Source organism: Miscanthus floridulus, chromosome 18 (genome assembly GCF_019320115.1).
Source record: "Miscanthus floridulus cultivar M001 chromosome 18, ASM1932011v1, whole genome shotgun sequence".
NCBI lineage: Eukaryota > Viridiplantae > Streptophyta > Magnoliopsida > Poales > Poaceae > Miscanthus > Miscanthus floridulus.
Window position 1 is genome coordinate 44,628,590 of NC_089597.1, and position 26,834 is coordinate 44,655,423.

The 26,834-nt window shown below is 43.2% G+C and overlaps 4 protein-coding genes and 1 pseudogene across 6 annotated transcripts; 2 read left to right on the forward strand and 3 right to left on the reverse strand.

Moving 5' to 3' along the window:
• Nucleotides 1–1,264: 1,264 nt before the first annotated feature.
• LOC136523734 (uncharacterized) lies at nucleotides 1,265–2,107 on the reverse strand. The gene is made up of 2 exons (XM_066517313.1): nucleotides 1,778–2,107; nucleotides 1,265–1,666 (listed from the first exon to the last, which is right to left on the reverse strand). The coding sequence occupies exons 1-2, from the start codon at nucleotides 2,105–2,107 to the stop codon at nucleotides 1,265–1,267; spliced, it is 732 nt and encodes a 243-aa protein (XP_066373410.1).
• A 6,029-nt stretch (nucleotides 2,108–8,136) lies between these two features.
• LOC136520157 (O-fucosyltransferase 15-like) lies at nucleotides 8,137–15,265 on the forward strand. 3 transcript variants are annotated; one of them, XM_066513586.1, is made up of 11 exons: nucleotides 8,137–8,714; nucleotides 10,823–10,912; nucleotides 11,034–11,130; nucleotides 11,270–11,331; nucleotides 11,483–11,571; nucleotides 11,687–11,807; nucleotides 11,901–12,044; nucleotides 13,033–13,361; nucleotides 13,486–13,726; nucleotides 14,038–14,095; nucleotides 14,183–14,318. In XM_066513586.1, the coding sequence occupies exons 1-10, from the start codon at nucleotides 8,433–8,435 to the stop codon at nucleotides 14,047–14,049; spliced, it is 1,467 nt and encodes a 488-aa protein (XP_066369683.1). In that variant the 5' UTR covers nucleotides 8,137–8,432; the 3' UTR covers nucleotides 14,050–14,095; nucleotides 14,183–14,318. The 3 variants fall into 3 exon arrangements, with proteins under 3 accessions (XP_066369683.1, XP_066369682.1, XP_066369684.1); XM_066513585.1 differs by lacking the exon at nucleotides 14,038–14,095 and having other exon boundaries at nucleotides 14,183–15,265; XM_066513587.1 differs by lacking the exon at nucleotides 14,038–14,095 and having other exon boundaries at nucleotides 8,591–8,714; nucleotides 10,827–10,912; nucleotides 14,183–15,265.
• A 1,389-nt stretch (nucleotides 15,266–16,654) lies between these two features.
• LOC136520159 (uncharacterized) lies at nucleotides 16,655–20,719 on the forward strand. The gene is made up of 5 exons (XM_066513588.1): nucleotides 16,655–17,090; nucleotides 18,540–18,664; nucleotides 18,740–18,840; nucleotides 19,799–19,885; nucleotides 20,053–20,719. Exons 1-5 carry the CDS (start codon nucleotides 16,756–16,758, stop codon nucleotides 20,164–20,166), a joined length of 762 nt encoding a protein of 253 aa, XP_066369685.1. The 5' UTR covers nucleotides 16,655–16,755; the 3' UTR covers nucleotides 20,167–20,719.
• Nucleotides 20,720–21,189: 470 nt separating this feature from the next.
• On the reverse strand, nucleotides 21,190–23,474 carry LOC136521692 (uncharacterized). The gene is made up of 5 exons (XM_066515447.1): nucleotides 23,318–23,474; nucleotides 22,998–23,138; nucleotides 22,734–22,841; nucleotides 21,893–21,967; nucleotides 21,190–21,645 (listed from the first exon to the last, which is right to left on the reverse strand). Exons 2-5 carry the CDS (start codon nucleotides 23,129–23,131, stop codon nucleotides 21,414–21,416), a joined length of 549 nt encoding a protein of 182 aa, XP_066371544.1. The 5' UTR covers nucleotides 23,132–23,138; nucleotides 23,318–23,474; the 3' UTR covers nucleotides 21,190–21,413.
• Nucleotides 23,475–24,621: 1,147 nt separating this feature from the next.
• On the reverse strand, nucleotides 24,622–26,226 carry LOC136523735 (anthranilate O-methyltransferase 1-like; annotated as a pseudogene).
• Between the last annotated feature and the right edge of the window lie 608 nt (nucleotides 26,227–26,834).

Sequence of the window (26,834 nt, forward strand, 5' to 3'; positions counted from 1 at the left end):
CCATGCCAAGCCTCGAATGGCGTCTTGCCTTTCAGGGCCTTAGTGGGAGCACAGTTGAGGATGAACACCGCTGTGGTCACCGCCTCCCCCAGAACCTTGCCGGCATGCCTTGGCCTTCATCATGGATCGAGCCATGCCGACTACCGTTTGGTTCCACCTCTCCACCATGCCATTCTATTGTGGCGAGTACGGCACGGTGTAGAGTTGCACCACACTCTGATCTGCGCAGTACGCAGCGAACTCTACCGAAGTGAATTCACCGCCATGATCAGTCCTCAGCACGCGGAGCTTCTTGCCGCTCTCGGCCTCTGCGCATCTTGAACTTCTTGATTGCCGCCGCCGCTTCATCCTTGCTCGTCAGGAGTTGCAGTCACATGTAGCAACTACAATCATCTACGAGCAGGAGGAAGTACTGCCGACCACCGTTTGTGGCTGGTGTGATCGACCCACAGAGGTCGCCGTGGATGAGCTCGAGAGCATCCCCCATGCGATACTTTGCCACCTTTGGGAATGGCAGCCTCCTCTGCTTCCCGGCCAGGCAGCGTCACATAGCTCGCCTCCATGCTTGATGTGGGGTAGCCCTCAGACCATCTTCTCCAAGTCGACCAACGTGCGTCAAGTTGAGATGTCTGAATCGGGCATGCCACAGCCACGGTTCCTCGGTGTGCCTTGCCGCCAGGCACACGGCTGCTCTACCTTCAGGTCGAGCAGGTACAACCGATTCAGGGACCTCTTCACCTTGGTGAGAAGTCGCTGCTCCTGGTCCTGATTCTGAGGACCCCGTCCTGATCAGGACCTCGCTACTGCGCTCATCTAGCTGACCAAGCTGATGATGCTCGAACATTAGTTGCGGGATGTAATATACATCCGTTAGCACACAGTGCTCCCCGTTCTGGCACCTAAAGATGATGGTGTTGTGTCCTTGGATTGCCACCCTTGAGCCATCACCAAACTTCACCGTACCGGTAACATCGTCGTTGAGCTCGGGAGGAAGGTTGCCTTGGAGCCCATCATGTGGTTGCTGGCTATAGAGTCCAGTGGTACCAACGCTACCACCTAGTCGACGCCCACACGCCCGAGGTGGACTTGGGTGCACGGTTCGTCGAGGTTTACAACCTTCAGGGCCTTCCAGGTCCTTCCACCATCGTCACCTCTCCCTTCTCCTCGGCCTCGACGTCGTGCAGTGCATAGAACATCGCCATCAGGATAGTGCCCCTCATCATCATCATCAGCTTGCACTAGATGAGCCTCACCCTTTCTTCTCCTACTTGCGATTTGGGCACTCCCGTGCCCAATGGCCTATCTTCCCACAGTGCCGGCAAGCGTTGGGGTCTACCAGCTTCTTCTTTTCCGAAGAAGCCTTGCCGCAGCACTTGCCATCGCCATCGCAGCTGGAGGAGGCTACCTCGGAGTTCCTCCGATCAGCCCACTCCTCTGTCAGCAGCAGTTTACCTCTATCCTTCATTGCTATCGCCTGCTCCAGGCGCTCATCCACCACCCACAGACGGCCTGTCATATCCTCAATGGTGAGGGTGGACAAGTCTAGCATCGTCTCTATGGAGAGAGCGATCTGGATGTACTTTGCCGGCACGGAGTTGAGATACTTGGAGATCGCCTCGTCTTCATCGATGGTGACGCCGTGGCTCTTCAGCTTGCTGATGAGCGTCTGCAGGCGGAGGAAGAAATCCTCCACCGTTTCACCATCCTTGAACTTGAGGTTGGTGTACTCCTGCTTCAGAAGCTGGGTCGTCGCCTTCTTTGCGCGATCGGAACCGACGCGCATCGCCGCAATGGACTCCCATGCCTCCTTAGCAGAGCTCTTCGTCTCTAACGACTCCCTATACTCCACCGGTACAGCAGCGAGGATAGCCTCCAATGCTGACATGTCATCTTCTTCAATTTTGGTGTCCTTGTCAACAGCATTCCATAGCCATCGGGCTCTGAGCTTGACCTTCATGGTCACCGACCACTCTCCATAGTTGGTGCGAGTCAGCGTCGGCCAACTGGTGTCGCTGACCTCCCGTACCGTGCCAACAACGGCCTCTGGTCGTGGCAAGGCAGCCACAGCAGTGCCACTGCTGTCGCCCATCTCCGAACCATCCGTCATCGCCAGCAGTTAGTCCGACGACGGCGCTTGTACGGCTCCGATATCACTTGTTAGCCCACAGGATCACCGGCTCAGGTGATTTGACCACTCACCAGTCTTGCCGACCATGGCCGAGCACGACAGACATTGTCCGACCACACACTATAGTTAGAGGTAGAAGAAGAGGGAGAACAGAGCATACACACACAGTACAAGTACCAGCGTTGTTCGGAGCCCTATATAGGAGATGGCAAATCTGAACTCTCTTTGTTGAGTTGCAGTGGTAAACTATATATACAACTCTACTCATCTAGTCATAGTACAGCTGCTCTGCTGCAACAGTGACTAGATAACACAGCAGGACTGACTTCTGCGCCTGTCCCTGCCATGGCTACAGAGAGGCAGGTGAGCCGTTCGGCGCCTGCCTCTACATCGGCTACAATACCACAACAGGGAGCCTTTTTCGATGCCGCCTTCCTTTGCTGTGTGTTTACATAATGAAGCAGTATATTATCTAACAACCTCCACCGATGCAAAGGAAAAGCCCTAACAAACCTGAATTATATTGAGCACTCATGTCACCTAATTTCGGACTCCTCACGAGAAGGATGTGCCATTGAATTATGAATTCCTCCTAAGTCCTAACTGGAATTGAGTTTCCTACTTACAAATTGTCTGTTTCTATTTAATGCTTTGAAGAATTTAAATTCATTATCTAAAATTCGAATGATGAAAAGTTGCAATTGCAAAAATATGGTACCGGAAGGGCAAGAAATGTGTCGTAGGACAGTTCACTAAACGTCCTTAAGTATTGCAGTATATATGGATATCACGGCCACTCGGCGCTCGCCTATGGGCATAGGTTTCTTGTTATAGGCCCCATTTTTATTGTTTGTGGTAGTGCTACATTATCTAGAGTGTTTTGAATTGACGAATTAAACAAGTTTGATGTTTCTTAGGATGATTATTTTGTTTAAGTTGTGACTCATGTGATTTGGGTGGTCCAATACAATGACACCTCTGGCCCTTGGCGGGGGGAGGGGGCCCTAGCATCCCCCAACATTTTTATGCTCCCCCCCTGCCCAACCACCCCGTTTAAAAATAGGTATTTCTATTATTTTTCAGCTCTTTTGTTCTTTTTATTGTTGCCTATCAAGTATCTCGTTTGTCCTCCTCTCTCTGAATTGATCTCCAGTGGCATCTATATTGTTTAGGATTAGTCTTCATGTTATGTTATTACCGTGATATATCTTTGGTCTAAGAATTAGATTGATCGGATAAAGGTTAATTAGAGACCGAGAGCTAATTAATTTTGTTCTCTTTTTATCTTTTTATAGTTTTGAGATTTCTTTTGTATAATCTTGGCTCGGTCCCTGTTCATACGGATGAAACCTCTTTTTATCTCTTCTTCATAACTCTAATGCATGTCTTCAGTTCTATGATTCTACATGGCATCCAATTTATTAAGAATGAAATTAGCACTAGGATTTGACCTTAAAGATGAAATGTCGACATTGGCCAAGAAAAGTATTACTTTCTTGAAATTTATTAGAATTTTTCAGGTGCATCATAGCAGAAACCTGGGCCTTGTTTAGATGCCATCTAAATTCCAAGTTTTTTCACTTTCTCTCCATCACATCAATTTTTAGCCGTTTGTATGGAGTATTAAATGTAGATAAAAAAAATAACTAATTGCACAGTTTAGTTCGAAATCACGAGATGAATCTTTTGAGCCTAGTTGGTCCACGATTGGACAATATTTATCAAATAAGACGAAAGTGCTACTATTCATCAGTTTGAAATTTTTTCACAATCTAAACGAGGCCCTGATTAGTTATCAACACCTGGATCAGATGCCATTTGCACACATGGAGCGCTGGGTTACTTTAGTCGATAAAGATCACGATAAGAGATGACAAAGCAGGGACAGCATCGCGCACACTTTCCCAAAACAGTCTCCAGGTGCTGGCCGACGTGGAGACCACTTCACTGAGATGTGAGCATATGTTAAGCTTAACAAAGTCACCATAGACATCTCATAAGCACATCGGCTACCACACCAAAGAAAAATTTAGGGCCGTTAAGTCCAAACAATATGAGTGTTGAATTAGAGCAATCACAATGTTATTCAAAAGTAGTCTATATAGGAATTACAATAATCCCCACTAGCTACCTAAAATACTATCAGATCAGTCCATAGAGTAGTTCATAGTAAAAGATTACACATAAACTTTTGAATACTGATGTCCGGGAAGGGCGGCTTCCACCGAGTAGAGGCAGTGGCATCCGGGCGGCTTTCCTCCGAGCGGCATCTAGGCGTCTTCTCTACAAGCGGGCAGCGTCCCTCAGGATAGGGACGGCAATGCCCGGACATCCGTGTGGGGACAGGGGCGGCATATCTCTGGACATGGGCAGTGGCATCGGGCATCTGAGGGTGGGGAAGATGAATAGTGACGTAATCAGGGGAAAGGGAGAGACCGCGTCATGGGATTGAGGGAGAGAGAAACAAGAGGCAAGGTAGACGACTGAATGGATTTTTTTTATCTTTAGGGACCTATCTTATAGACTATTTATTGGCTAGACATTGTGGAGCAAATAATATCAATTATGGACTAATTGTGTGGCTCCCATGTATATAGACTACTTGGTCCATATACATTGTGGTTGCCCTTACGTGCACAAGCCACTTCAACCCCAAACTTAAGCTAGAAGGTAAGGTGGTTAATATAATTCACTATATCTCAATACTGCCCCTAACGTGGAGTCTCTCTCAGGCCTCACAAGTAGAATAGGGAAAAGCAATGAGCTAATATTATTGTATTTAATTGTGCTAGCCACTAGGATTCGAACTCAGGATCTCTATCCCTAATAAAATTATACCATGTTAAGTATCATTGATGATCAATTCAATCCAAAAATTTAATCTGATATATATAGAAGATGAACAATTCACTTATATTTTGACATTAAGCATTTGTAGCAAGACGAGTCTGATTTCTCAACATGTCAAAGAATTCTTAATTTCAAAAATTGTGTTAAAAACTAATATTCTTTTTTGTTTATATGATGGTAGGACATACAATCTGTTAGTTAAAAATGAATTACTTCCCACCCTATATATAAGGTCACAAGGGACAAGTCTATTTGAAATACATCCAATCAAGCGAATCTGCGACGCCATTTACTTTCTACTCATAAACCATAATCTAGCTTCCAAACATCTATTGATGTTCATCCTTTGATCTCAGGGTTTAGAATGTGAATGCGATTACATTTTGAGTTAATAAGCCATGTGCAAAACTGAAACCTGCTTCAAGATGGCCTTGGCAGTAGGCACCTCGACCAGCGTCCTCATCAACTTGTTCTCATCCTCCATTCTTTTGTTGTTGTCTTTGGGCATGCCTCGTAGCTTTGATTGCCTTGTCTGTGTGAATAAGCTTTGCCTTACCAGCCTGTGAGCCCGAGAAAGTTGATTCTGCTCGTTTGCACTAATAAAGTCCTGTTTGGATCCTCTTAACTAACTATTAGTGGTGTTAGTTGGAGGAAGTAAGCTAATAGCTAATTGTTAGCTAGGTAGTAGGTAAGACACTAACTAGACTATTAGCTAGGGACCTAAATGGAACCTTAGCTAATTTTTAGCTCTAGGGGTTGTCTATTCTAAGAAAATGTTGCTCATCATTTTCAAACGGTGCTCTGTGCAAGGGAATTTCGTCCCTAGCAAAGAAATCAAGCGTGCCCTTTATCTCTCTAGCTCTATATAGGCATAGGACAAGGGTAGAATATATTGTTGGTCCCTACACTTGAGAGATAGTGTTAACTAGATTCCAAACTTTTATTTTTGATTTTTGGATCCCTAAACTTGTCACGACGTCCTATACTAGTTCAAATTGGTTTCGACCCATTGCATATACTGACATGGCATGCAGACTCAATGTTGACATGATCTAACATGGTGGGTCTAGTATCTAAATTTGCACATATATATCTCAAACTTTCAAAATTACACATAGGTCCCCAAACTTGCTAAATGGGCTACTCGAGGTACCAGAAATTGAACGATGGTGCCATCTTGGTCCCTAACTTCCAAAATTGTAGATCCAGGTTCTTAAACTTACTACTCAGGCCACATGAAGTCTAACTTACAGTTTTTTCGATAAACCACCTGCGTGGATGCTGACCGGTGCACCTAGCATGTGGATCCACATGACATTCATCTCTCATATCCTTCCCAATCCCTCATGTGCAGGTCCACATGTCGTCCCTCTCTCGCATCTCCTTCCCCACTCCCTCTTGTCCCGGTCCTAACAACACTCTCTGCCCTTGGTCCAGTGGCATTTGAATAACACTGTACATCAAAGGCCCCGCTGTAGCGTGTATCTAGCCGCCGCCGGAGCCGAGGGCGAGAAGCCCAGCTTGCCCATGTCCGGCCACCAAGGGCCTTGGTTGTGGCATAGCTCGACATGTGTGTGAAGGATAGGATGGAGCGTGCAGAGACCATCCCATCGTCGCTAGGTCACAACGGTGGTGCTACTTCTACTGTTGTTGGTGCTGGTGCTCGGGCTACGGTGGCGCAAGAGAGAGTGGTGGTGACAACACGGAGGGAGTAGGGAAGAAGATGAGGATGAGGGACAACATGTAGGGCCCACATACCAGGTGCACAGTCAATAGCCATGCATGTAGTTTATAAAAAATGGCAATTTGGACTTCATATGTCCTGGTTAGCAAGTTTGGAGTGCAGAATATGCAATTTCAAAGTTATTAGGGATTTAGATGTTACCATCGCGCATGTTTAGTTATCTTGTGTTGCTCTATTATTAAGCTTGGGTTCCGAATATGTAATTTTGAATGTTTATGATATATATATAGATGGGTATTGCCATACAAGTTTACACCCCGTTTTGATGTAGATATTGAAGTGTGGAATTTGGAATTGGAATTGAGTTTTCCCAATTCTGCTGTTTGGGTGTCTTTTGGCATTGCGAGATGGCATTGACCCCTCAATACGAGGTAGATCCCTCTGTATTGGACGACATGAACCAGAGTAACGTCGGAGGAGGATGGAGGAGACGCGAAGGGTCCTGACCACCACCGTCGCCGCAACCAGAGGTCCCCCGCCACCGCCGCCGCACCCACCAGAGTCTCGACCACCGCCGCAGCCACCAAAGGTTCCCCGCCGACTCCCGGCGGGAGAGCTCGCGCGGGAGGACGGAGGAGATGCGAGAGCCCCTCTTTCCCGTGGCCGACCCCTTCTTCCCCATGGTCGGCCGACTGCCGAGATCCGCCATGGCCGAGACTCCCTTTTTTCCCTTCTTCAAGTCTGGCAGCAGCGGGGAGTGGATCGATGGGGAGCAGCGGGGGCAGCAGTGAGCGCTTCCTGCGGCACCTGAGTTTGAGCGACGGCGGCACTGGCATTGGCAGCAGCCGCAGGTCGCGGCGCTGGTCCTGGAAGAAGGCCAGGGTGCGGGGACACCGCCGTGGCGGCGGGTTCTGCAGGATGGAGGAGGCTGTGGCGGGGCGGAAGCGGGTGATGGTGGTGGTGGACTAGAGCTTCGGCGCCAAGCAGGTGAAGCGGGGCGTTACGGGGTGGGGGAGGAAGACGACTCAATTCAATTCGACCAGATGTACATCCGAACGTATATTTGGTATTTGCCATGTCCCGAGATTCCAAATAGCAATTTCGTGTACATTTTGTAGTCCATTTCCAATACAAGTCTGATTTGGAATTGATACTTAATTCAATGCCAGCCATCCAATATCTACGTCAAACAGACCCTTAGATATATTGAACCCAATATGTTAAATTGTTGTCAGTACTCAATTAGCATGTCATGATGGCATACGGAGCGGGTCAAAACACATTTGAACTAATACAAAGCCCAGAATAAATTTAGGGACCTAGAAATAAAAAAGTATTTTGAGTCCAGGGGCAATTCTAAATTCTTGCAATTCTAAATTAGCATGTCACCGTAGAGAGACTATCCAGGATACATTCACCTCATCACCTGACAGCTGACACTTGCAATTCTAAATTCTTTCGAGTCCAGGGGCAACCAAAATCGCACGCGCGCCGCGCATGACCGAGGCCGACCGCGGCTCGCCGGCTACCCGGCTCCCTCCCTTCCTTGCCCTGTTGCCGCTCCCGCCCCCGACTATCTACACCTCTGCTCCGATCTGCCGAGCTCAGGCCGCACAATCATACGAATAAAAAATTAACCTCTCCATCAAATTGCATCTTAAACTAATCGCACGGCGATCGTAGGATCCGACGAACCACCCGGGCATCTCGTGCTCGTCTGCTCGCTTCCCACCGAACCCCCGCTTGTCGAGATCCAAATCCAGCGCCGGAATGCCCGAGGCGGCGGCACCCCCGCCGCTGCCGCTCCTGGCGGCGGCGAGCTCCCCGGCGGCCGCCGCGCTGCCGCGGGCGAGGCGGCGGCAGCAGCAGCAGCGGAGGGGGTGGCGGCGCCCGCGGAGGTTGCTGGTCTGGGGCGCCCTCGTGGCCTTCTTCTTCATCATGAACTGGTGGATGTTCTCCCGACTTCAGGACCCCTCGGCGCGCCCGCACTTCCGGCTGAGGCGCCACCCGCCCCGCGCGCCCGCCACTGCCAATTCGTCGCTCTTCACTCTGGTAATGCTGTGGTTGGCCTCCTTTACTGACTGATGAGTGTCTAGTAGCTATAATCCGGTGAGGTTGATGTGATTAGTTTGCTGGGGCGAGTGATATTGATATAGGGTGATGACTCCGTAGCTACCAATTCAAAAGGTTAGCCTAGCCAAGAGAGTGGTTGTGCCATTTCTTACTTCCACTTCTGAATCTCCCTTGGTTTTTAAGTTATTTTGCGCTGGGGGAGAGCAGGAGTGTTCTTAAGCTGTGCTAATTTGTAGTCAACAGCCATAAAAATTAGTACTGCTCTATTGTTCAGTTGCAATTTTGTAATTCTACATCTAGCTTTTAATAATTTAATCCAGGCTAAGTCTCCAGTAACATTAACAAGGTCTTCAAGGCATGATATTATGATGTTATCTTGCACCTAAAGCCATACTCGCTCCATTTCAAAGTGTTGGGCGTATTAGAATAAAGGAATAATTGTCTGTTGGACATCCAAAGTGATGGTCGTTTGCTGGCGGACACCCCGTTTTGAGCAGTTTGTCAGAAGACATTCTAGTTCGGTGAAATTAGGCCACAGGACACCGCGGACCGGTTGCAGCCGGTTGAGGAGAGAGAAAATTTCGTTTTGGACATCCAGTGCCCCTGAGCCACAGTTGGGTCCGCCCCTCTCCCTCTCATTGACGCGCGGGACCCACCTGTCATCTTCTTCTTCCTCCTCTTCTCTTCTCTTCTTCCATTGGTTGAGCTCCCATCCCCACTTGTCATGCTAGCGCCGCCCCCTTTTCCCTCACTGTGCCAGGACCACCATTGCCGAGCTCCCATCGCCCGTGCCATCACGGCCCGCTGCCGGTGCGCCCTCCGGACCCACGTGCCACCGCAGCCTGTTGCCGCCCACGCCCTGCTGCCTCACGCGCCGCCGCAGCCTCCTCATGCCCCGCAGCTGCCGCGACCTACGGCCCCACGCACAGCCGAAGTGTGCTTGCGCCTTGGTTGCTGCCGTGCGCGCACAGCCCCGCCCGCACGCCCCGGCTCGGGTCCTCCATGGATGCCGACTCTCGCGGCGGGGCCGCCGCAGGCTGACTTTGGCGCGGTCGCGACTACCAAGCTGTGTGCCCGGGCCTACCTTCAGCGCCACGTCTCCATTGCTGCGTGCGTTGCTGCTCACAGGCCAGGCACCGGCGAGCTCCAAGCTCGCGGCCATGGCAGGGCTTGGCCTGAGTACGGCGACGACCTGCGGGCGTGCGAGCGGGCACGCGACCTGCGCGCGGACAGACGCGACCTGCCGCTGCGGACGCGGGCGACCTGCAGACCGGCGGGGGCGGCTGCGGACCTTCGCACGACCTGCGGGCGAACGCGGGCGGCTGCAGACCGAGGCCGCCGGCGGCGCGGCGGAGCGTGGGAGAGCGGGGCCGGAGCCAGACCCAGGAGGCACAAGGCGTCGCCACCGGCGAGCTCTGAGCTCTGAACTCGTGGCCATGGCAGGGGCACCGGCGAGAAAGAATAGAAAGAGCCGGGGGAAGAAGAAAGGGGGCGGGTGCGGGAGGCGGAGAGGGTGGCGGGGACAAGAAACAGAAAAAAAGAGAAAGGGAGAGAGGAAGAAGAAAGCGGCAGGGGCAAGAATGTCATTTCACCGCTGTTCTCTCTCCTCAACCGGCTGCAACCGGTCCGCGGTGTCCTGTGGCCTAATTTCACCGAACTAGAGTATCTTCTGACAAAATGCTCCAAAGTGGGTGTCCGCTAGCAAAGGACCATCACTTTGGATGTCCGCTAGACAATTGTCCGCTAGACAATTGTCCCTAGAATAAAACAAAGATAAATATGATTTTGACATTCGATTTCTCAGAACATTTGCATGTTTAGGGCAGATGCATCAATAGATTCATACTTCACTTGTCTTTTAGTATGGTCTGGGTTTTATAGTAACTGCTAATATATTGTACAGTAAATTAATGGTCAAAGTATACCTTGAAAGACTTCCTCAAATCCTAATTTCCTTGTTAAAAGAAATGGATAGAGTACTGTATTATGATAATGTAATTCTTGGGTGCCATGGCAACCGTTGCCCGCTTTTGGTGTTTATGTACATTATTTCGAATGCATGGTTTTTATTACTGAAATGTTTTAAGGAAGAGGTGGCTGGTGCTGCTAAGGGGAAGAGGGCACATAGGGTTATGCTCACCCGGTTGCTTGCTTTGGCAGGCCATGCTTTGGCAGAGGTAACATTAATAAAGGCAGCTACATGCTCTTTACATATTCTAAACTGGCCATATATTGCACATACATGCACATTGAAATATGTGTTTGGTAATGACCTAATGTGTAATGCTAATTACCTAGGCAGAGACCAGGCCTGAACCTAAGGATTTGTGGGAAGAGCCGATAAATGCTACTATGTGGAGACCGTGTTCTGACCAAAGGGATTGGAAAGCCTCAGGTAGTTGCTGATTTATATTACTTGATGTTATTGGTGTGCATTTATCTTGATAGTGGCATTTTTTTTATATTTTTCATATTTCCCGCATATGTTTGATTCGGTGCCTTGTTTATTTAACATCTATTCTTCGTAATTGAAGAGGGAACCAATGGCTACATCATGATCAGTGCGAATGGTGGCATAAACCAGCAAAGGGTTGCGGTGAGTAGTTCAGTAATCTACTAACATTCTTAACATTGCTGGTAATCTTAGCGAATCTGCTTGGAGAAGTAATTCATTTTTTTGGTGCGTGAATTGGTTTTGCAGTTATGCCATTGATTTCAATATTCTTTTTCCTTCTTATGTTTAACAGATTTGTAATGCAGTTACAATCTCACGGTTGCTCAATGCAACTCTTGTTCTCCCGAAATTCTTGTACAGTAATGTGTGGCTGGACAAAAGGTACACTGTTTTGTTTGAAATACAACTCTGTCTTACGTTTAATGTTTCAGATAGCTTATTTCAATAACTGATTATTATATTCTCCATAAATGACAAATTGAGTTCAATATCTTAGTCAGTTTGGCGATATATATCAGGAGGATTATTTTATCAAATATCTGAAATCTGATATTCAGATTGTAAAGGATCTTCCAGCAGAGCTGCAGTCATTAGACTTGGAGGCGATCGGTAGCCTTGTGAGTAACTAATCTCAGTTTTGTCAGTTATAGAAAGTACATTGGTAGAAAGATGAACTTGTAATTCATTATTGTTGAACTTTTCCTCTGCAGGTTAATGATACAGATGTCATGAAAGAGGCAAAGCCCAGTTTATACATGAAAAAAATACTGCCAATTTTACTGAGAAACAGAGTTGTTCATTTTATAGGATTTGGCAATCGCTTATCTTTTGACCCTATACCTTCTGACCTTCAGGTATTACTCCAACTAGTCACGTGACGTAAGTTCATTTTGGACACTGAAATGTTCTCTTTAACATTATTTGGGTTGCCAATCTATTTGTGATATATCTGTATAATCTAATAAAATTGTGACAGTAGGAAAGTATTTTCTGAGACAAATCTACTATGCAGTAGCATTATTGATCTATTTATGTATTCATAAAGATATTGTTTGTCATTAAAAAAATATTCAACTGCACCTGTTCCAGACTTCTAGTACACTCTTTACAGTCTTACTCCCTCCATCCCAAAATAAGTCTCCATCTCGCATTTCGAGGAGTCAACCAATCTCTACTTTAACTAAGTTAATAGAAAATAGTATCAAAATTTGTATCTCCAAAATCCAAATAGGTTTACTATGAAAATATATGATGTAATTAACCTAATGATGTTTATCTGGTATCACAATTATTAGTAATTTTTTTGTATATATTCGGTCAAAATTGAGATTGTTCGACACCTTCAAATGCGAGATGGAGACTTATTTTGGGACGGCAGGAGTACTTTTTACTGGAGTTGCCATATTGTGCTGATTGCTACCAATACCATTTATCCGCATATCAGAGTTTGTTAATTTTCTTGAATTGTTTCCCACTATGATGTGTTTACACTCTTACTGAGATAGGAAATTGTTATTTTGGTATCATTGTTTAGAATCATGTAGTACTCTAGTGTAAATTACTTGATGATCTGTCAAGATATGATTATTTGACACTAAACTCTATGATGCATTTACACTTTTACTGGGATGGGAAATGGTTATTTTTGCATCAGTGTTATAGAATCCTTTAGTACTCTAGTCTAACTTATATGATGAACTGTCAAGATATGAATGACTCAGCTGATAGTACTACACATGAATATTGGTTACTGTGCTGCTGTTTTCTTCTCCTTGTTCTGTTCCTCACATAAGGGGAAAAAAATCAAGTGCATGCTCTGACTGTATGGGTACTGTTCCACAGAGATTGCGATGCAGATGTAATTTTCATGCTCTTCGCTTTGTACACAAAATTCAAGAAACTGGTGCAGTTCTTGTAGAGAGGTTGCATGGCCATAGGGCCTCTTCGTCGCCTTTGAAGGATAATCTTTTAGGCCAGTTTGCCATCAAGTCTGACCCCAGTGCGAACAAGAGTGATGCATCCAAATATCTGGCTGTTCATCTCCGGTTTGAGATTGATATGGTTGCATACTCATTGTGTTACTTTGGTGGTGGCAAAGATGAGGAAGACGAACTAGAAGCTTATCGCCAAATTCACTTTCCTGTTCTGTCAGAACTCAAGAAGACGACAAAGTATGTTTGCAGTTCTACATTGCATGACAATAAACCATAATAAACAAAAATAGCATCCTAATATTGATCTGTTGCTGCCTATTTTTCATCAATGAGCATTTCTGACAGAACCGTACCTTGTTAGGTTGCCCTCTGCTGCTTTCTTACGGTCTGAAGGCAAATGCCCCCTTGCACCTGAAGAGGCTGTGCTTATGCTTGCCGCTATTGGTTTCAAGCGCAGCACAAATATATACATTGCAGGCGCTGAAATTTATGGAGGGAAGGATAGGATGGCTGCCATAAGTCGTCTTTATCCTGCTTTAGTAACTAAAGAAACCCTTCTGTCTCCATCAGAGCTTGAACCATTTAGGAACTTCTCATCTCAGGTAAATTTCCGTGAGATATCTCATGTGATCTCTTGCATGATTTAGGTAGAAAAGATATATATACAGTGTTAGCATGTAAAAACATATAAAATAAGCACCCAAACAGAAAATTCAGGTAGTAGCTACCTGATTATTTGTTTGCAGATTGACTGAATAGATTATTTCCTCAAACTGTTGTCACATACCTAGAGGTTAAAACATGAAATGTCAGGAAGTGCTAATTTTATTTTCTGCTCTCAATTTAGAGGTAATTCATTTGGGCAGCAAACCAGTAACAGAAGTGCTAATTTTGTTTTCTGCTCTCAATTTAGAGTTTCATATGAGCAGCAAACCAGTAACCACAAGAGTGACATGAAGGATAAGAAAATGGTTGTGACATTTGCTAATTTACATAGTATCTTGTGAACTATGGCTACGCTTAATTGAATAATTTCTTTGTGCTCCTCTGATTTGCAGTTGGCAGCCCTGGACTTCATTGCATGTGCAGCTGCCGATGCATTTGCTATGACTGACCCAGGAAGTCAATTCTCTTCTCTTGTTCAAGGTTACCGCATGTACTATGGTGGTGGGGACCTTCCCACAATAAGGCCAAACAAGCGCCGGCTAGCCAGCATACTTGTGAAGAATGCCACGATTGAGTGGAATGAATTTGAAAGTAGAGTAAGAAAACTCATACAGCAAACTAAGCAAGTTCATGAGAGGCCTGTTGCAAGAAGCATATTTAGACATCCACGATGTCCAGAATGCATGTGCAGAACAGAGCACTAAGATTTTTGATAGTTTCTTGTGTCTATACCAATACTTCTTTTTCAGAAGAAAGACTACCAATGATATAAGACTATACCAATGAGATCGCCAAAGGTAGTTCTTTTGTGCTTCGGCTGAAATATGGATATATCTCTTGCCCTTGAACTACTTTGGAATCAAACTGTAAAAAAGAAAATACAGTGATTGAGTTCTTGTTTGTATCAGAGAAGCAATATAGCTGACTAGCTCATCCATTCTCTTACTGCCATGATCTACTGCTAGGCATCATGTTGGATTTGGAGTATTTGGCAGAATTTTGTCTCATGTTTGATGGAAGAAGTAGACCAGGGACTAAATTTTGCATCTGGACAACAATGCTGCCATATTTTAGATTGGGGTCAGCTGAATCATTCTGAGTGAAGGTGCATCATCTGCAGCTGACTCTGGTGACCGAACTGAGCAACAACATTCTTATTGTTGCTATTGCTATCGTGCCTCAATTCTACTCGGGTTACCATTCAACAAATCATGCTGCCAGAGTTCTGCAACCGTGTATTGCCATCTCCATTGTTGCTATTGTGCGATGGAGCCAGGTGGCATATTGATTCCTTTTTTTACCATTCTTTTGTTCATTGTACCATAAGAGACGTATATAGTTAGGTTATAAGTTTATGTCAACTGAAAGCTTTCATTATCAGTGAGAAATGTTCCTTTTTGTGCATGCTTTATTTGTGCTCATCCAAGGGCACTCTTGTATATTAATGTTTTGACTATTTTCTTGGGTTTCCAAATTTTCTCTTGCAATGCCCTGAAACTGCGAATGAACTCGGTCAGATTTGTGATTCGCAGTGTGATGTTAGAACCACCTGATGTCTGGTGTTGTGATGAATGTTATTGGAAGGCATTATGTATGGAGACCTTTGGATTGATAGTTACAGTTCTTATCTGAAATAGAGCCCTGGCCAGAGAGTCAATATTTGACGTGTTCCATACTTCATGCCTACTCTTGCATAACTCATGATGCTTAGATAGTTGAAGAAGCCATACTTCATGCTCATTAATCTATAGATAGTCAGCCTGTTCGTTTTTTGGTTTTAGCCAGGGCTTATTAGCCAGCCAACAGTGTTTTCCTCTCACAACAAACCAGCACTAGCCGGGTTTACCAGCTCAGAAATCAATCAGCGAACAGGCTGAGTATCATAAGATGAGCATAGTTGACTGTTGTGTCAAATGGACTTGTTGACCAAGGCAAAGAAACTGGTAATGCAGTCTTGCAGAAAGGTAAGGGGTCTTCAGCTGGAACGACTTGCTTCCCAAGACATATGGTTAGACACACTTCTCTTTATTTTGTTCCTTTTCTTGTTTCTGAATTTCCTTTCAGGAGTTGCAGTTTTGTTTTGGAGAATACGTTTAAAATGTACACGTGCAGGTGCAGCACACACAAGTACACAACACTAGCACGAACCTAACTAGAGGCACAAGGCCTTGTGTAAGGGCCTTTTTATCCATCAACACTAAAAAAAATAGCTAAATTATTTATGTTGGGCTGATAACTATTAGTTCCATTAGTTAGTTTAGAGTTGCTATAATAGTTTATATGTGTTTTTAACTCACTATCCGACCAATTATTAAAAAGTGGATCTAAACGATCTCTTGTATGTAAACAAATGGCAAGAACTTGATTTCGTCAAAGAAAAGCACAATATCTCTATAATCATTCTCGAATCTCCTTTTTCCTCTTGGAATTTTTATATAAAATTCTTATGGTGTATATAAACAAATGGTCCAATGTGTTTCCTTTCGAGCTTTCAATCATCTAAATAATTTTGTTTGTCAAAGTTCGAGCAGTTTTCTAAGAATCTGTTTTAATGCGAAACCTTGTGGTTGTGGTACAAAGGGAGCCCTTTATTATTGGCAATTACATTGTCACGTGATAGATGGACTATACAGAAATTACTGTTATCGAAAAAATCCCTAAATGGGACACTTATATTGTTAATAACTTAATATAGACCTTCACGCCGTTGAATTTAAACTCGAGAGAAGTAGAGGATGACACAAAAGAAAACAAGAAAACAAAATCCTGATGTTCACTGCCGCCGTGTCCCGCGACTCGAGCGATCACCCAGCTACAAAAAGCACCCACACGCCACCCCCGCCTTTCTCAATCGGGGAAGAAGTCAAAAACCCAAATCCACACCTCGCCGCAGACCACCTGCTGTCCTGCTCGATCAAGGCTGCGCCCGCCCGAACCTCCAGCCCTGCCCAACGCGCCGCCGTCCATGAGCTTCCTCGCTGGCCGCCTCGCTGCCAAGGAGGGCGCATACTTCCTCCAGGAGTCAAAGAGCGCCGTCGGCCGCCTCGCGGAGAAGCTCCCGCCGTCCGCTTCGGCGCCCGGGGGTGCGTCGGCGCAGCCCTCCCCCGACGTGCTGCCGGAGATCCTCCGCCACTCCGTGCCCATCAAGGGGACGCCGCCCCCGGCCGAAGCCTCCCTCTCCGCGTCCTCCCACTGGGCCCTCCCGCCGGGCGGCGCCGACGCTGTGGGCTTGCACCCCGACGCGCTCAACCCGCTCCGCTCCTACGTCTCGCTGCCGCAGGCCACCTTCGGCCCCAAAAGGTAGTACGCTCCTCCCCACTCGTGCCTTTTCCCGAATTTGAAATTCGTCGTTCGGAGTAGTTTTCTGAGTTCTGGCATTCCGGGTGCTCGCGTTCACGCGTATGTACCGAACTGATTAATTTTGTACCCGATTGTCCATGCATCATGCTTGGAACTTGGATACACGCTCAAGCAGTTCTTCAATTGAGGAGTTGTGAATGCTACATACGGGTGCAAGTAACTATCAGAAAAAAAAAATTCTGGAGCAACATTATGCACAATGCAGTGTAAACAGGCTTTTGCTTTCGTATGGAAATGATTTTCAAATAGATTTATACCATCGGATGCACTGATCTATATGCTATCTGGTATGGGCCAGTTCAGAATATATAATTCGATATCTATTGGTTACATGTCCAACATGTGTGATTACAGCAGAAAACTACACTACACGAATTTGCTAATTGCTATATTCAAAGAAAGTTAGTATTAACATTGATTAAAGCAGCTATTCATCACGAGCACAGGTCTCAGTTAGAAAAGGCGTTTTCATTTGTTAGTCTAATACAGCTATAGGGATTTTAAGTACTCTTTTCGTTTCAAATTATAAGACGTTTTGGCTTTTCTAGATACGTTGTTTTTACTATGCATATAGGCATAGTGTATATCTAAGTGCATAGCAAAAGCTATGAATCTAGAAAAGTGAAAACGTCTTATAATTTGGAATGGAGTACTTCAGATTATATCTGAATTTAACATATTTTTTTAATAAAAAAAACTTGACCATGGAGAGAAGACATCCTGGCTGGTTGTGTCTTGAATCTTGAGTGAGGGAATGCTGAACCCTGGCTAGCTGGAAAACTTGCTGAAACCTGTTCTCAGGGACAGGGAGGTAACCATGCAACCTCTGAGCACTGGGATTCGAGGTTGGTTGGGCAGCCTCTCTGCTGGAGGCTGTTCTAACTGAGCTATCACTTGTTTCTCAACCTGATTATAACTTCGAAGGGTACCGCACTTCTGAATTATCTGGTGTATCAATTGAGTTGTTATCTTTCAAGCAAGAAACCAGACACACTGTTACACTCCTATATCTGCCTTTAAAATCATGAATATGAGGGGTAATGCTCTTCTATAAGTTGTGTTTTCCCACACCTGTATGCTTATAAATTCATAAGTGAGGAGATGCAAAATATTTATAACTTAGATATAATGCTGATCAATATCAGAGGATGTTACACAGATGCATATAACAGCTGAAGCTTGGATGCTAACTCGTGGATGACTCTTATTTTTTACCATGTGTTGCTACAGGATCTGTAAAGAAACATTTTCTAATGTATATCATTGAAGTATTTGTTGTAGTTCCAAATTGATATGTATGTATTTCTTATGCTCATGCATCCTGTGACCTACTTGTGTTTTCAACTTACTAATGTGTTTTCACTTGCTTTTGTATGTTCTTTTTTCCAGATGGCAGCTTCCGAATGAACAACCTAACTACTTGGCGTCAACAGCCAATGAAAGATGGCGAGATAGGACCCCACCTCCCATGGACCCTGAGAAGTTGAAAGCCGTAATTGCTGGATACTCACAGAGTATATTTTCTTGCCTAAAAAAATTGAGTTCAAGTGTTCTTGAAGATCTTCTGTTCTTATTTTGGATTGTTACAGTTGGGAAGGCATTCATTGCTGCAACCTTTTTGGTGTTTGGAGGAGCAACAGCTGTGATGTTGTACACAGCAGATAAGCTACAGTTGCATTCAATAAGTCATGTAATCTGAACAACATATCTGAGGGAATGTAGGACCTTTTAATGAAAAGAAAAGTACAATGTGCCAGAATTTAAATAATAATGCTAAGCTTGTGCCTAGAGGGTAGAGCATGCTCTTCATTTGCTTTGTGTAAACCCAATGAGTTGTGTCAGGGTTTTGTCGTTGTTTATTCATTGTTATCTCTTGATTCCTAGTTACTTCTTTTGTCTTTCTATCTTTAGTTCTTGAATGCTGCTCTCTTCATTTTGAAATTGCTGATTTGTATGGTTCTCACTATGCTACAAACTTTCGTTGCACAGGGATGAGAAAAATGGGTCCTAGCATTCTTTAGTGATCCATAATCATGCGGAGTCAATGTGGAACTTTTTTATTATTTAATCCTATAAGTAACATCCTCCTTGCCACTCTGAATGGCAATAGGGCATAGGAGCCCTTGCTAGACTGTTCTGTTTGCCACTCAACCATGGAAAGCGAAATTCAGTTTAAAAATAAGGTCTGAGCTATCTGCGGAACAGCAAAGTTCTGTGCCACCAATGGGGCCCTAGCTAACAAATTCATGTTGGAAATAGTTTGCCTAGGAGTTTATTGTTGAAATAAGCTATGGATATATTTATGTGATGAAACTTTGGATGTTAGCCTTGAGGCTGTCAAGGGGTTCTTAAGTTCAATGGTAGTGATATTAGTCTCAAAAATTGGAAATTTGAAATAATATGGTTTCACATGGATAATGCAATGATAAATCAAGTTTCTCCTTTGCCATTATACTTGTATGAACTAGCCAAATTGGATTTCTTTCGTCTCGTGGGCAAAACATATTATTTAACAAACTCTTGAACATTTGATATTAACTCAACCCTTAATAGGAGGAGCAATGAAGAAGATGAAACCTCCTGCATTCAGGATAAAAAATCCAAGTGTCAAGTAGCCCCTCTGAAACAACTCTTGTTTCTCCTTTCAGGTAGATGACGTGAAAACCAAAGGAAAAGATGCACTGCAGCCACGAGCTGATATGATTAAAGAACAAATAGCTCCATTGAGAAGCTGGGTAAGTGAACTTCTGCTATTCTTGTTCTGGCTAAACAATTGCTTATTGTATTTCGCTTCAGCTCATTGCCCTTCAGTTTTGTTCAAGTTTGCTTTGGGGCTGTCAGCTGTGGACTATTGTGGGTCTGTGACAATATTGACTTACCATTCCATGTATTGTAACTGCAGGCTGAAGAAATGTCCCGAAAATGTCATTTCGAAGGCGATAAAAAAGCAAAGGAGAAGTCTGTCATCATTAGAGAGCTTTCAAGAGCTCTGGGCTCCAGGACTACCCCTAGTTGATCAACAATGACAGACGGCTGCTGTAAATCCACCATTATCAAGTCATCCACTTTGTTGTATGCGTTATCGTTTTCCATATGTTTGTGTATAGGAAACAGTACATCCTGAGATATATTGACCAAACTGAATCGATATGTACAATATTGATAGTTTGGGCTTTCTGATAGAGGAGATTGGGATCCAAGTCCACATAATACCCGGGGCAGCACCCTTACCGGAACAGACTCTGAAATGATAAGAAATGAGGTGTTTGGCTTTCGATGAAGCCTGGAATTTGTGAAACTATTGTTTCGTAAGCTCAATTACAGGGTGTGGGAACACAAAAATGGTCATGGTGGTCCCTTATGCAGGGTACAAGCTTTCAAGTTTGAATCAGCATCTGACCGCACGGACGTGTCTGAACTGCCTGTTTTGTGGCATAAGATTTAAAGTTCGGTGGCATAATTGGAATCCTGTAGGACCGAAGATATGGTTTCATTCTGTAAGGCAAAGCTCCCTGCATTGTACTTTATAATTGTGATAATCCTTATAAACTCAAAATTAAAGTTTACAATTAGTGTTGTACCGTCAAAGGCGTATATAGCAGTGTTGCAAGTTCAGGTCAATTGCCAAATCTTTCACTATCAGTTTGCGCAAGGGGAAACTTGTATATTCATGTTTTGTTAGTTGTTACAGTGCTTCTCTGGGGATTATTTTCTTCGTTTTCCTTCTTTTTTTTTTATCAATGCCCGCGAAAGTGTGAATTAAAGTCAGTCTGTTCAGAAATCAGTCTGTAGTGCACGTGCAGTGCTATGTTCAGAAATCAGAACCACCTTACTATGGCCTTTTATTTGTTAGGATAGGAAAACACTGCCTAGGACTCAAAGCCTATGGCAGTAACAGCCAGCGTTGCTGCTGCCCTTATCAAGGATCTATTGAAATGGTGGCACTAAATTAATCTCTAGACGTAATAATGCCGGCAAGCACAAATGCCCTGCAGAATGAAGCATGGTGCAGGAAATTCAGACTATGGGGAAATCCGGGTAAACCCCGTGACGTATCATAAACACGCTCTTTAACAAAGATAATTGCACAACTACATCAGATATAAATTATAATGTGCCTTCAACCAACCACAAAATTGCATCACATCTGCAATGCAAATGCCCTGCAGAAAACAACCGCCGCAGATTTTGTTCAGAAAAAGCCATATGTGAGTGGCCTAAGATTACACTGATGGGCACAGAAATTTCTGCAGAATGATTTTCTCAGAACATTGCATCAAAATCATCCAATGCATCATTGTACTCCATGACCTTCCTCTTGATCTTTGAGGAATCCACCCAAGTGATGAAGTCCTCCATGTTTCTGGTCACAAGAAAGGCTGGATCTGTGACTGTCTCTGGACCGACCCGCACATGCCCCTGTTCGATGTATGTCACAGCCTCTTTAAGGTGCTCTGCAAACTTGAGCTTCACCATAACTGACGCAAGTCTCCGCCTGCAATAATTGAGTAATAAACAAGGTAAACAGAACTGCATATGTCATATTGTTTCCTACTTTGTTCTACTATTACCATACAAGCGGTTAGCAAAATGAATAGTAGGATATATACTCTACCACAGAGTCACAGACCTCTTAGTCAAGAAAAAACACTTGAACTGAAGTAAGATGACCAATAGAATGTAACATCCTACAAAGGAAAACAAACACTCTAGGGAGGAGAGACGGAGAGGGAGGGGGAGACCTGCAGAAGGCGCTCACTGAAAGTTTCTCACACTTTATCAAGCTCTCTTTTGTTGAAATTACACCCATATTATACCTGAAATTTACGTAGCTCCATCAGACTAAAAAAATAAGCATGGCAAAAAAACACCAGAATACTGGAGATCCCATGAGTATGACATTATATGATTATGATTTAGTCAAAATGAAATAGGTATAGATCTCAGCGACTAAGTCAAGAAAACAACATCATAGTATGTTTCGTGACCTATGCTAGAGAGTCTGGAAATGAGAATAATGGTTTTTGAAAAAAAAAATCAATCAATTGCCATGTTCAGAGAACAAGCACTAGTACAGATGATGGCCAATGGCAATCAAGCCCAATGCAGATGTAAAAAATGTTGATAGTACTACCACAAGTGAAGCTCAATATTGGATTGTATGACCAGACATAGGGAGAATAAAAGATAATTAGAATATCATGATTTCAGATATCCAAGCAATCTTTGCACATTTACACTGCAGGAAGTTCTGAGCAACTAGTCAATCAATTCAATTTCACATGCAAAACGCAGGACTCAAGAATGCAATTCATAAAATTATCCCATATATGAGAGGTAGTAAAGGAGACAGTAGTCTAGTTGGACTATATCTGCCCTTCCTTGACACACTACATACAGGTACAGGTGAAGCTCATACTGTTAACTCTACAAGCAGTCAACGATACAATCAATAGCTACACAGGAGGCGAAATTGTAAGGTTTTGGTACTTGATGATGTAACCTTAATAGTCCAGCTCAAAATTTACATAATCAATGGTATATACAATCTAACGATCAAGTAAAGTGGACTAGCAGTCTTACAGCTTATCGAGAAGCATGTCTGTCATCTCGATTCTGAAAGGGTCTCTTGGGTCCATCTGCTTTATGATGTTAACAAGCTTTTGCACCATTAAGCATATCCCGTTGTACCTGCCACCCGACAGTCAGAGATTTTTCAGTGTATCCTTGATCAAAGCTTCGTTTAGAGATCAACACAAAGCAATCCTACTACTGATTCAATACAAACTACAGAGCTGATTAAACAGGCAAGCAGGAGACAGTGGGGATAGGGAAAAAAAACCCCACTTCTTGTAGTCGTCCCTCTCGACGAGGCCGTAGCGCTGTGTGACGAGCGCCTCGCGGTGGCCGCCCTCCCTCTTGTACTCCAAGAAATTGGTCCTCTTGAGAAGCTTCTGCTCATGGAACTTGAGCTTCCTCATCACTCAACTTCACGCAGCCAGGGGCGGATCCAGTAAAGGGACATGGGTGTACACATGTACACCCAATAATTTTTGCAAAAACTTCGAAGTTAGGAGACTTGTCAAATAGCTAAATAGCTTTAGGTTAGGGTTTCGGTGCTCAGCTTCGCACAGCATAAGGGAAGGGAAGAGAAGGGGTGGGAGTACCTGGTGGGTGCTCTTCGCCGGAGAAGAGACCAACGAAAGCCTCAGCACCAGGCCTAGGGCGGCGGCGGCGGCCCAACAATCGTCTGAGAGCGAGAGGGTAGCGAGAAAGAGAGAACGAGGAGGGAAGAGGGATGCAGCGGACGGAAGGGGAATGCAGGTTTATGCATCGACGGCGGGGGAAAAAAAACGCACGGGCTTCTTGTGGGCCGTTTTTTCAGTTTCTTTGAAAATTTCTGTTTTTTATTTTTCTTTCTCTCCCTTTTAATTTTTTATTCTTGTTGACTTCATATCTATTCTCTTCATTGGACACTATCAATGGCTAGTACAACATTTGTTTTAAATAACATAACAGAAATTTCATATTTATTCTCTTCATTGGACACTACTAGTGGCTAGTAAATATATATAATACATTGTAAATAAGTAAATGGAACTTTTTATATTTTATTAAGGTTGAATATTTTTCTATTGAAGCTACAAGCCATTTTCACAAGAACATATACCAATTTCACAAACCAAGAAGCGATAATAACATTTTTCTAAAATAAAAACATTTTTCTAAAATAAAAAACATTTTTCTCTTTGTGACAATTTCCCAAGTGAATATATTAAATATTTTTGTGCTAAACATGAAACAATAGTTCCCATGAACTAGGAACATTGCTATCATCAGTAAAAAATGGTATGAACTCATTAAATAAATTTCATGCTCCAAGAACTAATAAAGAGTACTGACACTTCAATATCTCGTGAAAGTTTTGAGTCTTCCTAGCACTCTCTTTTCATTCTATAATTTACTGAGGATTTTTATGCTATTACAGGGTTAAAGATTAGGTTGCAAAATACTTTTGTGTGTTAGAATTGTCACACTTTATCAACCTTAAACAAATCTGGCTAAGTGAGTGACAGTAGAGGCACATAGTGGAGTTAAGTCCATAGAAAAGTTCCAACCAAAAACAAAGGTATACAAGTTGAAAAGATAGACATTGTTATGAGGCAAGAGCGAAAGAAGGCTTGACATGACAGGATAGGAATATAAATAGTTTGACCATAAAAACAATTATGAATTCAAAAAAAATATTGTACAAATAACAATACCGCATAATTAATAAATTAGGAATGTTGCCACTCTTACATGACACTAGTTGTCCTTTATGGAACAAATGGTTTTTTTTCTAAAGGTAGAACATGTTTTTACTTACCCCTTTGTAGTAAAATATGTTTTTGGGTTAGAAACAACTTCTAGAGTAGAAAAAGCAATATTTTATTAAGAGGAAAGAAATATTATCATAGTAGAAAAAATGTTAGGGGGTGTGACGCATTTGCCTTGAGCAGCTCGGTGATAAATTTACTCGTCGGTTTTCAAAACACCGACACTTGGTCTTCTCCTTCTTGAGATGTTTGGCCACATTACATGCACACCTCTTCAAGAGTTCATCAAGTATCTGTTCACCAAAGTGGCTTGCAAACAAAGGTTCCATCACTGCTCTAAGGCTCCTAGCAACGTTCACTCCACTTTAAATACTATCGGGTACAAGATCACCTTCACTATCATATATCGTATGGGTCCCAATTCGACTCAAACAATTGGATGTGGCCGATGTTGAACAGCCCACTCTCCATAAACAACTTTTGTCACCTCATCAATTGATGGTCCATAAATGGGCAGATTGAAGGAGTTCAATTTTTCCTTGTCCACTATACCCTACAACGAATGGTTACAAGAACATTTTGTCCACTATACCCTACAACGTATCGTAGACCCCAACAAGAACTTCGTCAATCTGTCTTGCAAGATTTACAAGAAAAGAGATAATGTTATTTTACTTAAAATGGTATGGTATGATATTTTTTTTATGCTCAGGTGAAACACATTTAGTCACACCCCTTTGCTTCCTGATTTAAAAAAAATTCCCAACAAACTCAAAAATGTTGGTGAATCTAACAATGATTCCAAAATTAGTCACTGGCACAAGACTACTAGGTAGGGTGACTCTTTCACTTACATTTTGTTTGTTAAAAGAACTTGCAGATACAACTTTTCATTTTGAAAATAGTTATCAGATGCCACGAACTAGATGTATGTGTTTATACATAATCACTTTCTCAGTTTCTCTAGTTCTCAAACAAATATTTTTATTTCTCGGTCACTTAAAATTTCCCACTACTATGCTAAAAAATGGTAGTACTGCACATATGCAGCTTTAGTAAGGTTTACTACCATCGAACACCTCGTATGAAAACAAGACATGTGAGTTGTTTGATATATGTTGATGATCTAATGGACGAAAAAAGTGGCCGAAATATAATAAAGTTTGTTAGTTTTATTTAATCTCATGGCCACGTTAAAGTTAAAAGGAGACCTACCTTGCTACACATGTACGTGCATACAACTTCAGTAAATATTCATTACAATTTGATAATGCACATAAGATCAAAGCATGTGTGTTGCATGATGTGTACCTAATTGTTGAAACAACAACGTCTATAAAATCATAATTATTAAACACACAAACGTATATCATAAATAATATATATGTTCATGTACCTCTGCTACAAGAGACTGCATAGCTTGCCCAAGTAATCCATAATCATGATTGAGATTTCCATGGAATGCATCTCTGTTCTTCCTTCCTAGTAAAGTCAGTAGCATTTGCCCACCAGGTGAAAGTTCTTCGGAGCGCAACTTAAGAAGCAGTGAAATCTTTCAGTAACTGTTGTTGGTACATTTTCACCATTGAAGGTGGTGTAGTACTTGTGATGTAAGTGTTTCCTTCGTTTAGGTGTGTTGTGCTTTTGATATCCAATTCTTCCAGTAACTATGGATATGCAACAACATAATGTAAGAACTTGTAAAGCAACCAAATGAAACTAAACATGGATATGCACATTACGTGAACTTCCCCCATTATTTTTCTTTTCTAGAGTATCTCCAGTTTAACGTTTTATGCGTTTTCTTCTTTCCACATTTTTCGAGTATCTCCCGTTTGTTTTTATATGTTGTCCATTCCGTGAATTTTTTTGTTATTTTTCTTTTCCCCAATATTTCTCAGTTTTTCTTATAAAAAGATAAATAAATAATAAATGTAATATTATGGGTCTTTGAACTCTTGCCTCTTTTCTGATAAACAAATACTTTGGATTTTTTCTAAATATGTTGATGTAGTTTTGATAAGGAATAAAATTATTAGAGCCTGAATAAACTGATGATATAAGTAATCAAACCGTGAACTAAAAACTGTTATCCAATCTAATCTATAGCTATATCTATACTCTTATATACAACTAATCTTAATTATATTTCCCATAATATCCTCACACTCACGTCATCGTATGTTGTATATAACTTAGACTCATGACCTATGTTCATACGAGTTCGAACAACCCACGTCCAACCAGTGTTCGCCTACACGACCGTGTAGACCGATTACTCGGCGTGTAATCGCTACTCGGTAGCCGAACGTGCAGTTTAGGCCATAAACGGTAGGTTACACGGGATCGCCGTGTAAACGGTAAA

Bases quoted from the DNA above. Each gene is read 5' to 3' on its own strand.
- LOC136523734 (XM_066517313.1), bottom strand. From the start codon at position 2,107: ATGACGGATGGTTCGGAGATGGGCGACAGCAGTGGCACTGCTGTGGCT. The intron at 1,667-1,777 runs GTCGGTTCCGAT...CTCCGCCTGCAG, and splicing joins AGTCCATTGCGGCGATGCGC to ACGCTCATCAGCAAGCTGAA.
- LOC136520157 (XM_066513585.1), top strand. From the start codon at position 8,433: ATGCCCGAGGCGGCGGCACCCCCGCCGCTGCCGCTCCTGGCGGCGGCG. The intron at 10,913-11,033 runs GTAACATTAATA...CTAATTACCTAG, and splicing joins CAGGCCATGCTTTGGCAGAG to GCAGAGACCAGGCCTGAACC. The intron at 11,572-11,686 runs GTACACTGTTTT...TCAATATCTTAG, and splicing joins AATGTGTGGCTGGACAAAAG to TCAGTTTGGCGATATATATC.
- LOC136520159 (XM_066513588.1), top strand. From the start codon at position 16,756: ATGAGCTTCCTCGCTGGCCGCCTCGCTGCCAAGGAGGGCGCATACTTC. The intron at 18,665-18,739 runs GTATATTTTCTT...GGATTGTTACAG, and splicing joins AATTGCTGGATACTCACAGA to TTGGGAAGGCATTCATTGCT. The intron at 18,841-19,798 runs GTAATCTGAACA...TTCTCCTTTCAG, and splicing joins AGTTGCATTCAATAAGTCAT to GTAGATGACGTGAAAACCAA.
- LOC136521692 (XM_066515447.1), bottom strand. From the start codon at position 23,131: ATGAGGAAGCTCAAGTTCCATGAGCAGAAGCTTCTCAAGAGGACCAAT. The intron at 22,842-22,997 runs GTGGGGTTTTTT...GTCGGGTGGCAG, and splicing joins GAGAGGGACGACTACAAGAA to GTACAACGGGATATGCTTAA. The intron at 21,646-21,892 runs GTCTCCCCCTCC...CAATTATTGCAG, and splicing joins TCAGTGAGCGCCTTCTGCAG to GCGGAGACTTGCGTCAGTTA.